At 37.4% G+C, this 12,151-nt stretch overlaps 1 protein-coding gene across 1 annotated transcript in view; it reads left to right on the top strand.

Moving 5' to 3' along the window:
- RAB36 (RAB36, member RAS oncogene family) overlaps window positions 1-12,151 on the top strand; it is a 522,669-nt gene that overhangs the window by 250,244 nt on the left and 260,274 nt on the right. Inside the window, exons 6-7 of the mRNA XM_044068859.1 lie at window positions 10,249-10,313; window positions 11,826-11,877. Coding sequence (XP_043924794.1) covers window positions 10,249-10,313; window positions 11,826-11,877 — 117 coding nt within the window. The remainder of the gene's footprint in view (window positions 1-10,248; window positions 10,314-11,825; window positions 11,878-12,151) is intronic.

The following is a 12,151-nucleotide window of genomic DNA, read 5'->3' as shown; positions in this document are numbered from 1 at the left end:
TACTGAGCTGACCCTGGAGATGGTACTGTACACTACTGATCCAAGAACTGGTACAGTACTGCACTGACCATGGAAATGGTGCTGTACACTGCTGATCCTAGAAGTGGTACAGTACTGCACTGACCCTGGAGATGGTGTACTACTGACCACAGAACTGGTACAGTACTGAGCTGACCCTGGAAATGGTACTGTACACTGCTGACCCTAGAACTGGTACAGTACTGCACTGACCCTAGAGATGGTATGGTACACTACTGACCCTAGAACTGGTACAGTATTGCACTGACCTAGGAGAAGATATGGTACACTACTGACCAGAGAACTGTTACAGTACTGAGCTGACCCTGGAAATGGTACTGTACACTGCCGACCCTAGAAGTGGTACAGTACTATACTGACCCTGGAGCTGGTACTGTACACTGCTGACCCTAGAACTGGTGTAATACTGTTCTGTAGTGTACTGTACAGTCCCTTAATTTCATAGGTTTTGTTTTGAAGCTTATAACCTACTGGTTTCAGGAAGCTTGAGTGCAGTAGCACCATATTAATATTTTATACTTCCCTTTGGAATATATAGATTATTTTTATTTTCTTTTATACAAGAAAATTATCATTTATGACATAGGCAATCATACATTTGTAGAAATGATGGCAAACCATATTGACATAATTTTAGTTGCTAACATTATATATCACTTATAATCTATCCAATCATTGTCAGTCAAACATTATATAGCTCATTCAAATCCTGTCTTTTTAAAACTTCATTCCTCCTCTGCATGTATTGTTCCCACAAATCATATTTTCTCTATGTAATTTGCTCCTACTATTTTGTAAAGATCCAATTCCAGTTCTTTCAGCTCTGTTACTATATTCACTACTTCTAGTAGAGTTGGTTTAGACTTTGATTTCCATTTTCTAGTAATTGCTTTTTTGGCATCCATCATAATTAGATTCAGCAAGGCCTTAGCATATCTTAGGCAATTCTGATTCTGTATCATAGCTCAAAAAATCATTTCCTTAGTTACACCAATTTGCTCATCCAATGTTTCTGACAGAGTAGTCTGCAGGGAACCTTTAAAGTGTGCCAACTCATTACACTCCCAGAAAGTATTTTCTTAATTACCTCCTTCTTCCTCATCATACCTCTAACATTTGCTGTCTACCTGAGGGAAAATTCTTTGAAGTCTACCTGGGGTATAAAAATACCTGGTTAAACACTTCCAAGCAAAGATGCTAAATCTTCTAGATTTTGTTGCATATTTTGGTGACTTACATGTATCTCCCCACTATTTCTTTGTGAATTGATTATCCAATTTATCTTCCCAATCCTTTCTAATCTCCTCTGATTGATTGTTATAGTTGCCACACAATATTTTATATGCTTTAATAATTACTCCTTTTTTAATAGCAGCTTCTGTTCAAGACTCTACTAAAAGCTCTACCAGTACTTGCCTTTTGCTTAGGACCCCCCTATTTCTTTCTGTTTGCCTATGTTATGATAGCAATCCTTGATAGTGAAGGCAATCTCTAGCCTGCATTCCAAATCAATTCTTGTCTTGTTCCCATTCTATTGCCTTTCCCTCTCTAAATTATTTGCTCCCAATACCTTGGTTCTTTTGCCAGTTTTCTCCTATAATTTCTAGCTTCCTCTTGCCTATTGTCTGTATCCCTAATTGCAGTCATCCCTATCCACAGAATCTCCTTTCTCCATTCCTGTGTTGGCTAAGCTTTTAGAATACTTTCTAGTACTTTATAAATATAATATTCTGAATGATTATTATTATTATTCTCCTTAAGGATCTGCATCCAAAATCATGGTCTCTCCTATTTTTTGAGCTGCCCCCCTGTTTCATCATCCCTTTCCACTTTGAATTAGAGGTTTGTGCTTATGCTATGTATAGGAGTCTTAACTGTGTAGCTTTGAAATACCCCTTCAAATCGAGTAATCCCAAACTGCCGTGTTCTATTGGAATAATCAACATATCCCACTTGACTCTTGCTGTCTTCCCTTCACAGATAAAATCCTTCAGCTCTTTATTAATTGCTGTGCACAGCCGCTACTTGGGTTGATAAAAATTCACCTGACCTGTTAATAAAATGACATTTACTAAAAACATTTTAACTGTTTGTATCTTGCTATCCATATCACTATAACAGAGCTTCCAGTTTCTCTGTTTTTATATTATCTTTTGTTTAGTCTGTTCCCATATCTCCTTAGCTGCCACACCAGAATCCTTTTTAATCCATACTCCGAAGTACTTCATTTTATCATACCCCCACAGATATGGATATTGCTGAACCAGTTCATGTGTGGGTGCATAATGTTACGGCTATTGCCTTTGTTTTAACTTCATTAATTTTGTATCCCAAAATGATTTGAAACTGCCTCAACACTGATATGTCCTTTTCTGGTTTTATCAGGTATCAAATAATATCATCTGCAAAAAGAGCCAACTTTTCTGGATTACCATACCAATTATATCCTTGAATTTCTGTGTCCCTTACTTTCTTTGCCAGTGGTTCTAAATTTAATGCAAATAACAAAGAGGAAAGAGGATACCCCTGCCTGGTTCCTCTGCTCAAACAGAAATTATCAGAAAGGATCCCACCCACTTTACTTTTCGCCTCCAATCCCTCATATATCCTTGTAATCAACCTTATAAGTTTATCTGGAAACACAAATGATTCCATTGTCCTGATAAACTCCCAGTCTACTCTGCTAAATGCTTTCACTGCATCAAGACCCACCAATAAGAGTAGTATTTTCTTACATTCTGTTTCCCTCTGGATCATCAATGTTCTGTTAATGTTGTCAAATGTTTGCCTCCCCTCCACAAAACCACATTGATCCATATCTATCAGTTTTGGCATCCCCTTTGCCATTCTTTTAAATATAGACATAAACACTTTATAATCATGGTTGAAGATTGAAATGGGCCTGCATGAAGCCGGTTCTGATGGGTCTTTACCCTTTTTAGGTATCACAGCCACCACCGTTTTCTTCCAGGATGTTGGTACTTCTCCTAGTCTTAAAATACTGTTAAACAAAACCTTCCAAATCTTTATCAGTTTTTCCCCTCCTAGCTTCCAGACTTCCACAGGAATACCATCTATTCCTGGGGACTTTCCTGTTGTTTGGTTATACATCACCAGTGTTATCTCATCTCCTCTTATCCTAACTGTTAGTAATTGATCCTCATCTACCTCTAACCTTGGCATATTTAATTCTTCCATTAACATCTCCATTTGTTGCTTTTCTTGATTTCCACATTTCTCTGCTTTATACAAACTTTTATAAAACTTCTGAAATATTGCTAGTACCTCTACAGGATCTTTTGTTATCTTCCTTGTTAAAGGCTCCCTAAGCTTGGCAACAACCCCTTCTGCTTTCCATTTCCTGAGTCTTTGTGCTAAAAGTTTTTGTGCTCTGGAGTTATTTTGAAAGAACAGTTGCTTAACAGCAGTCTTTCTAAATCCATGCATATTATTAAGGTAATCCCTTATTTTCTGTTTACCATTCTGCAATTGCTCCTCTTCTTGTTCTATGAGATCCCCCTATTCTGCAATACTTTGTCAGTCCCTCTAAATAATTCTTGTTACTTCTTAACCATCTCATTTGTTTATTTCCACCCTATTTTTAAATTCCACTTTCATTTTATCTCGCTCCCTAGCTATACTTTCAGTTTCTATCTTCTCTAATAACTCATGGATAATTTCCATTACACATTCATTAAATTCCTCTCTTTTCAACAGATAGGTGGGAAAGTGCTGGTGTCTCATTTTTATTTTACTTATTATTGGCACATGATCTGAAACAGTACCAGATATGTATCAAAACTTTCAATTAAATGCACATATTCCTAAGTTCCATCTAGCCTAGCCCAGTTTTTATATCTTGGAGAAGAATATGAAAATTCACTCCAAATTCCTATGTCTGAATTCACATCTTCCATGCCAACCATTTTCATACATTTCTTCAAAAATCTACCCTCCTTTGTTATATTTTTCTCTTCTGTCCCCCAACACATCTTCATTGCTGCAAATCAAATTCCAGTCCGCACCTGTAAGTAATATTCCATGCTGAAAACTGAACATTTCTCCCAGAATTTTCTTAATCCCCATTATAGCAGTTTAGGTGGTATATAAATGCATGTCAATGTTACCCTCCTCCCTTTCCAGTAGCCCCTTAGTACTACAAATCTACCATTATTATCCATTTTATCCTCTTCTGTCACTATTGGAGCTTCTCTTGCAATTAATATAAATACTCCTGTCTTCCTTTTTCCCAGGTATTCCACTGAATAACTATTCTGAAAACCTTTCTTTATCAAATTCACATGTTCTTTCTTTTCAAACATGTCTCCTGTAGCATAGCTATTTATACTCTACAGTTTTAATATAGTTCACTACTCTTTCTTTTATTATATATCTGTGAGACCATTTACATTTAAAGATAATATAGAAATCATTATTATGTTAAAAAGTTATTATTGACACATTTTATGTGTAACACTAGCTTTTTGTTAAGTATCTAGTTTCAGCTTTTGTGTTACAGGTATACACTAATGTTTGGCAGGCTAATATTTTTAAACAATTGTTTCTTGAGTTTGCCATTTGAGCCTGTGTTATATCTTATAAAACTTTTTGTTTTATTGAAAGACCTCAAAAAAAAATCCACCCCAATACACCCCTAAAAATCTATTAACATTGTTACTAACACACAAAACTATGTACATCTTCAAATATTGAAGTTTAGCCCTCCTCATAAGAAGAATTGTCTCAAACTGACGGCCACACTCATAGACTTGGGTTAACCTAAAAGGAAGGTTATCCATACTAAGAGACATGATACAGCCTGTGCATCTACTTGTTGCTGTCTGGATTTGTCTTATCTTTGTTACTGTCCCAGATTGGGAAAACACTTTAATCCTTTCAGAAAACATTATCTCCTAGCCATTAAAAGACAGCTATTGAAAGAAAGAAGTATTCATATTGTCTCCATGGAGTTATGAGAACCAGATACAGAGTTGCTTCAAAAAGCATTTATTTATTTCCTAGAGGAAATCTTTATCATATTCAATGTTCTTTTTTTATTTATGTGTTTTTTCCTAAAAATTCTTACTAGATCAAGTTAAGGGCCTTAGTCTAGGCATTCCACTATGCAAGAATGGGAACAAGCACATCAATTTTTTCTTGTATCATGCTCTTTTGACCAGACTTTTCTGCTTTTTTAACTGAACAAGGAGAAAGAGAGAAGGAAAAAACAGGGGCACTTGTTTTCTTTAGTATACCCATTACACTTGAAAATAACTGAGAAACTTTACTTTTATCATGCAGATTATATAATGCATCATATAAATACTACTGTTTAGAACAACATTTTGTTTTACTTACAGTTAATTCTCTTCCTCCTCTTCTCCTCTCCTAAGTGTTCTTCCAAACATTAATGACATGATTTAGGGCTTATGCTTTATAGTCCCCTACAAGTTTAACAAAGTCAAAAAAGTCCAATATTTCCAGGTTTTCTTGTTCTGTCATGTTTCATAAATATAAAAAGATTAAAAAAAAAAGATTCAAAGAAATGTTATTGTCATTTAGGAAACACACGTGCTGTCTAAACAAAATTTTGAGTGTCAGCTCTTTTACAGGAGAAAACAAACAGAAAAAGACAGACATGACAGGTATTAAAGAATAAACAATAACTATAGCCCAAAAGTAAATATCTCAGTAGCTGACACTCATGCTTGTACACTGCTTGCATACACTGGACAAAACTGACTACTAGATGATTGACACATGAAAAGAAAAGTACACTATACACAGAGGTGAGATTGGGTGATATTGCACATAAGGAAGTTATTGCAATTGAATGAGAATATATTAATTTTAGTATGCAATAAATAAGTAGAATTACTGTAAGAAAAAAAAGAAAAATAATGACAATGTAACAATATATTATAGTTTTGATAGATCCAGATTTATGTCTGCATTAATGAGTCTTATTGCAGTTGGATAAAAACTGTTCATGAATCTGGAGGTCCTGCAGCAGATACTCCTTAACCTTCTACCAGATGCAAGTTTAGTGAACCAACCACGTGCTGGATGAGAAGTGCTACTCAGTATTTTGTGGGACCTGTTTTTTCATCTCATTTCAAAGAGCTCCTGTAAGGTAGGAAGACTAGTGCCCACAATATCTTCTGCTGTTCTTATTATCCTTTGCAGCTTCTTCCTTTCAGCCATTGTGCTGTTACCAAACCATACAGTGCAGTTGCTGGTGGTAATGCTCTCAATGGCTCCTCTGTAGAAGGTTTTTAGAGCATTCATAGAGAGCTTAGCTTTTCTCAGCCTTCTTAGGATGTGTAGTCACTGATGGGCTTTTTTCATTAGCTGGCCTGTGTTTGTACTCCAAGAAAGATCCTCTGATATATGTACCTCCAGGAACTTTGTAGTTTGGACTCTCTCCACTTCTTCACCATTGATCTTGAGGGGCAGGTGCATGGCAGAGCTCTTTCTGAAGTCAATAATAAATTATTTTGTTTTATTGATCTTCAAATCCAAAGTGTTGTTATTGCACCATTCAGTCAGGGAGTTGACCTCATTCCTGTACCCACTCTCATCTTCACCACTTATGAGTCCCACCACTGTGGTGTCATCAGTGAATTTGATGATGTGGTTGTTGCTAGCTTTCACAGAGCAGTCATTGGTAAGGATTGTGAATAGTACAGGACTCATCACAAAACCCTGGGGTACTCTGGTGCTGATTGTAATACTTCCTGAAGTGTTGTTATCAGCACAGGTCCTTTGTGGTCTTCCAGTCAGGAAATCAAGGATCCAGTTACACAGCCCTTTATTTATGCCAAGGTTGATTAGCTTTTCTGTAAATTGCACTGGAATCACTGTATTGAATGCTGAGCTGAAATCTATGAACAACAGCCTGGCATAGTTGTTCTTCTCATCAAGATGCTCCAATGTGAGGTGAAGTGCCACCAAAATGGCATCAGCAGTTGATCTGTTTGTCCGGTAGACAAACTGCAGCAGGTCAAAGGATTGGGGTAGTACTGTAGTCAAATGCATTTTAACCAGTCTTTCAAAGGATTTCATTACATTTGATGTAAGATAATCCACTGGCCTGTAATCATTTAGGCAGGTGGGGTTGACTTTTTTTGGGCAGAGGGATTATGTTGCTAACTTTGAAGCATGCCGGTACTTTTTTCTGTACAAGCAAGGTATTGAAGATGTCCGTCAGGACTATGCTGAGTTGGTCTGCACAACCTTTCATTACTTTCTCCAGAATGTTATTAGGGCCAGCAGCCTTCCTGGGGTTCACTTTCCTCAGTTTGTTCCTTACATTCACAGCACTGAAGTTGAGTACTGCCTCCTTTTGGACATTAAAAAATGTTACAGCCTCCATATTGTTTTTCTCTTCAAATCTGACATACAATGTGTTAAGATTGTACAGACATTCAGTGCTATCATTGCGCTGAGCTGACTTGGTATTGTACTCAGTTAGCTGTTGAATACCATGCCACGGGCTTCTTGAGTATTTTGCATCTTCGAAACATCCTCGTATCCTCTTTCCATGCTCCCTCTTGGCCTCCTTGATACCCTTTTACAGATTAACCCTTGCTACACTTAGACCCTTCTTATCCTTTCCCCTGAAAGCAATGTTTAATAGTAATGATTAATTAGTAGTGTTAATAATTAATTGCTCTGTAATTGCACATTTGTTTGTTAATTTTCGAATTACTGGTTTTATTCCTGTTTATCTCCATCTCCCAAATCCAGTCATTGCTTCATTTCCAATGTACTCTCAGGTTTTCTAGACAACTCTTGTCCTTTTTACTGCCTCTCAATCATTTTCCGTTGATACACTAGAAAATATTTCACTGTCACAGCCTGTCTGTGGTCTTTATTACCAGAAGAACAAGAATCAGAATCTCCTTCTGTTTCACAGCTCATTTTTTGTTGGACAAATTTTTGTATCTCCTCCTTAGCATGTTCTGCATCAAAAGATAATTTTGTCCCTCCAGGAAAGAATATTCTGAAGATTGCTGGGTACAGCAATTTGAATCTCACACCTGCTTCTCGTCATTCCCTTATTAGTGGTATAAATTTACTCCTCTTCTGCCTGCTGTACAATGGGTAATCATTTTCCACAAACACTCTACTATCTCCCACTTTCAGTAATTTGTCCTTCTGCCACAGTTTTGTCAGAATCAACTCCTTCTGCAAGTCAGATTGCATCTTTACTATTAAAGGTCTAGGTTACTTTCTCATGGCCAGGTTTGGAGCATACACACAATGTGCCCTTTCTGTTAAGAACTCTTGTTGTGAAATGCCAGTCCAGTAGCTTATTTGTGCTTTCATAAAATTAATATAGTTTGTTCTTTCCAGCTTCTCTAATACAAGAGAAAATCTCAGGTTTTCTTGCTTGCTTTGTCCTCTAATTCTTTTATTTTTTTAAACATCTCTTCTTGAGCAGCCTCATATTCAGCCAGCCCTTTCTTCTTGTGACCTCTGATTTTTGCAGATTTATCACCTCATCCAAATATCTGTTTACAGCTTCTTCCATTTTTTTCCAGACTTTTTTGTTTGAGTTGAAGTAGTTTATTAGTGTTTCATTTGTTTTAAACAGCTCTCAGTACATTTGACTTATTTCTTCCTCTAGGTTACTGGAAGTCATGTCTTGCACCAAAGCTGGAGCTTGGACTGCTTTTTGCTGAGTAGCTACATAATTCTTCCAGTCAATGTTTTTTCCTCACCCTTTGTGGTTGATTTTCTTTCAGGTTCTCTGAATTTCTATTTTGCTGGCATTCAGGCAGTGCACTTACTAGCCAGTTACTGAAATTTACCACAAAATACGAGTTTACTCACTCTCTTTTTGAGTTTTTCTTTTCATACTGAGAGCTGAAAATAAGCTGTTACTCAATGTGCAGCCTTCTGGGAAGTCTCCCAGATTATTGTTGAAGGAAGTTAAAAAAAAACTTTACTTCTTTTGATTGCAGGGAGAAATATATCCCATAATGCTGGAAAGAGACATGAAGTCTGTATGTCAGTTTTTATTATTGGTATTTAGTATTAGTGTTAGGTTTTCCTATCTGGTCTTAACTTCCCAGTTGCTGCAGTCAAGGCATGACCTTTCATTATATATTCAGATCAAGCACTGCTTTCTAAACTAGCTAAAGATTATTGAAAGGCTACACATTCAGTATTATATTCAATAATGGGTCACATCATTAGTCAGTTCTAAAGTGATATATTGATTTCCCTTCGCTAACTAGACATTCCCTTTGGAATTAGATGGGCTACAGTATCTGCTCTTTTGAATTTAGGCATTATTTTTAAGCAATGTGCATAACTGCATGGGGTTGATATGTAATGGAAAGCACATACGAGAGCTGTAAACAGTTCAAGGATGTTTCAGCAACTCAGACAACAGCTGCATGAAGAGTTCAGCTATGCAGATGAGACAGCAGAAATGTGAATTGTGAAGTATATGAAGGGGAGGCAAAACTTTTTGCAGAGCAACTGCAGACTAACAGCAAGTGAACATGGCAGCATGGCTGCTGATGCTATGCTGAGCCACAGTGTCTACACAATGCCACTACTGAGCCATAGTGTCTGCACAGTGCCACTGTAACCACCATGCAGAGGTGTGAAATACTAATAATGTTCCTCAGGGCATATGTTTTCTCAGCAAAACAGCTTAGTGGAACAACCCAAATGCCTGCCCAGAATGTGTGACACCCACTGATGGGAGATGAAACCTAACTAGATCCCTTAACTTAAATAGTATGCAAAATATACCCTCGCTGCCGTCTTGGCAAATGAGGCAAAAACTTGTTTTGAATTGCTTCCTAACGTGATAATGGAGACATAAAGAAAAACATAGTGCTCTGCCACCCATATAAGGATCCCGGGTGTCATCATGGTAATGAACTCAGTGAGGACATGCTAGAGAAATTCACAGCATAAAGAAATGTGGACCTGCATAAGTACAAATGGACAGTGGTAAGCAGACATATAATGTAACTTGTCTCATCTGTGTAATGAAATGGAAACAGCCTGTTTTATGTATTATGCACTGTAACCTCTTAAGTGTAATAATGCCATCTGATCTGAAATGCCCCATTTCTCTATGACAGGGTGCCAATAGTTTGAAAGCTGCAACATGTATATGCCATTTTGTGATGAAGACATAACTGATGATTACTTTGTGTCTTTTCCTTGCCCCCCCCCCCATAGCTGGGACACAGCTGGACAAGAGAAATTTAAATGTATCGCTTCAGCTTACTATCGTGGAGCACAAGGTAAGTTAGCAACTCGGGATATGGACTTTTTTGTCAATAAATAAATTAATGAAATGAGAGACTCAGTGTCCTTAAACTGGGAATCTTGTGCTAGAGTTCCTGCAGGACGTATTCCCTTTCCCCTTCAGGAACAAAGATATGGGAAACATCAAAATAACTTAATTTAGGTGCGCACACACACACACACACACACACACACATATATATATTTATACATTTAGCACAAGACTCATGGAGAGTCTGCCCAGACTTTTCCTGCTTACATATGAATTACTCCAACATGGCTGTTGCTGGTGACAGTTAAAGAGGGAGACAGTACTGGGAGAAGATACTTAGCAGTTTCTGCATTGGGAATGTTGTGCTTTCTTATGGGTGTGCTGCTTCCATGGTGATACAGATAAAGTTAGGGTCCACTTGAAAGCCCATATGTCACACACTGAGGGAGGGTAATATGTGTTACCAGACTGGGTGATGAACATTTCTAGGGAGCTACAGCATTACTAATGATTAATTAATGTAAGCTACTAAGCTTACTTCCTCCGTGTTTACAGAAGGTATTCTGGTGCTAACTTTCTTTTTAGAAAATCTTTCAACATTGTTATAAAAACACCGGCACCAGGCATAATATGTGCTTAGTAGTTCCTTATGCTGTTTTCTTGGTTGTGTCAACATGTACTTAAAAGGATATTAAGAGCTACTCAGGTCAGCTTTCATGGAATTTGGAAGGTATCTGTCAAACATTTGGCAGCAGAAGAAAAAACTTTTAAGGGTTGTTAGGACTGTGAAGGCTACATGTACAGGGGAATGCACACTCTATTAAAATCAGCACTACAAAACCAAGCCATGGGTTTGTAAAGCATAAATGCAGGAACTGTGATACCCAGATTCAGATGCACCATTAATCCGGTTTGTACTTTCTGACTTTGAGCAGGTTGTTTGACCTTCATTGCTGTGCTGCATTCAAACGTTAGTTTGGATTGAAGTGGATCCCCTGTGAAGATCAGCTGTTTAGTTTCAATCGTTTGTGGTGAAACAATGTTAAAATAGTAATTTACATTAGCGCTAAACTGTGATGTGCTCAGTTTTCCCTGTGAAAAGTATTGTGAAATTTTGCAGCACTTTTTGTTTTGCTGTTGGAAGCTCAGTGTTTCTTTCTGCCTGTTTATGCTAGTACCAGCATAACGGTGACATGTGCAACTGTATCTGTAGTCTGATACCAGAGAATATGACAGTTTCTTAATGAGTACTTATAATGCATCCAGTGCTACACACTCATGCAGGTATCCTAGTGGGAGCTCTAGAAATATATCAGCTCTTGTTTCCATATGCCGATGAGGTGTGTGAACATCAGTAAGAGAAAAGCAGATGGCTCTGCCAGTTTCATGGGGGAGGGGTTGCTACTCATATAGCCTGCAGTTATATTAACGCTTCAGCTTCTCTAGGGACTCACTAATTACTTGCTGAGCCATAGCTGCTTTTTTAAATTGCTTACTAATTTATTTATATTTACAGTCATTATCGTTGTCTTCGACCTGGCTGACATTAAAACTCTGGAGCACACCAAGTAAGTAGTACTTTAGCAGTTTGATATCTATAATCCTTATAGACTTGTTGGGAAATACAGTTTGTATCTTGAGTGACAAGATGCTATTATGGTGTTAAGCTAGGATCACTGTAGCAAATAAAGCTGCCTTCAGTCAAATGCTTCCCAAGTAAATGCTGCTTTACCAAGACATCTAACTTCTTTAGAAAACATTGAAGACTTGGATATATGTGTCTGTTATGCATCAGATTCGCAGAATTGTTGCAGGTGTTCTCATTTCGACATCCTCTCACAC

Source organism: Protopterus annectens, chromosome 4.part0, assembly GCF_019279795.1.
Source record: "Protopterus annectens isolate FY-2018-M chromosome 4.part0, PAN1.0, whole genome shotgun sequence".
NCBI lineage: Eukaryota > Metazoa > Chordata > Ceratodontiformes > Protopteridae > Protopterus > Protopterus annectens.
The sequence above is the reverse complement of the archived record's forward strand: the minus strand, read 5'-3'. Positions and strand labels throughout refer to the sequence as shown.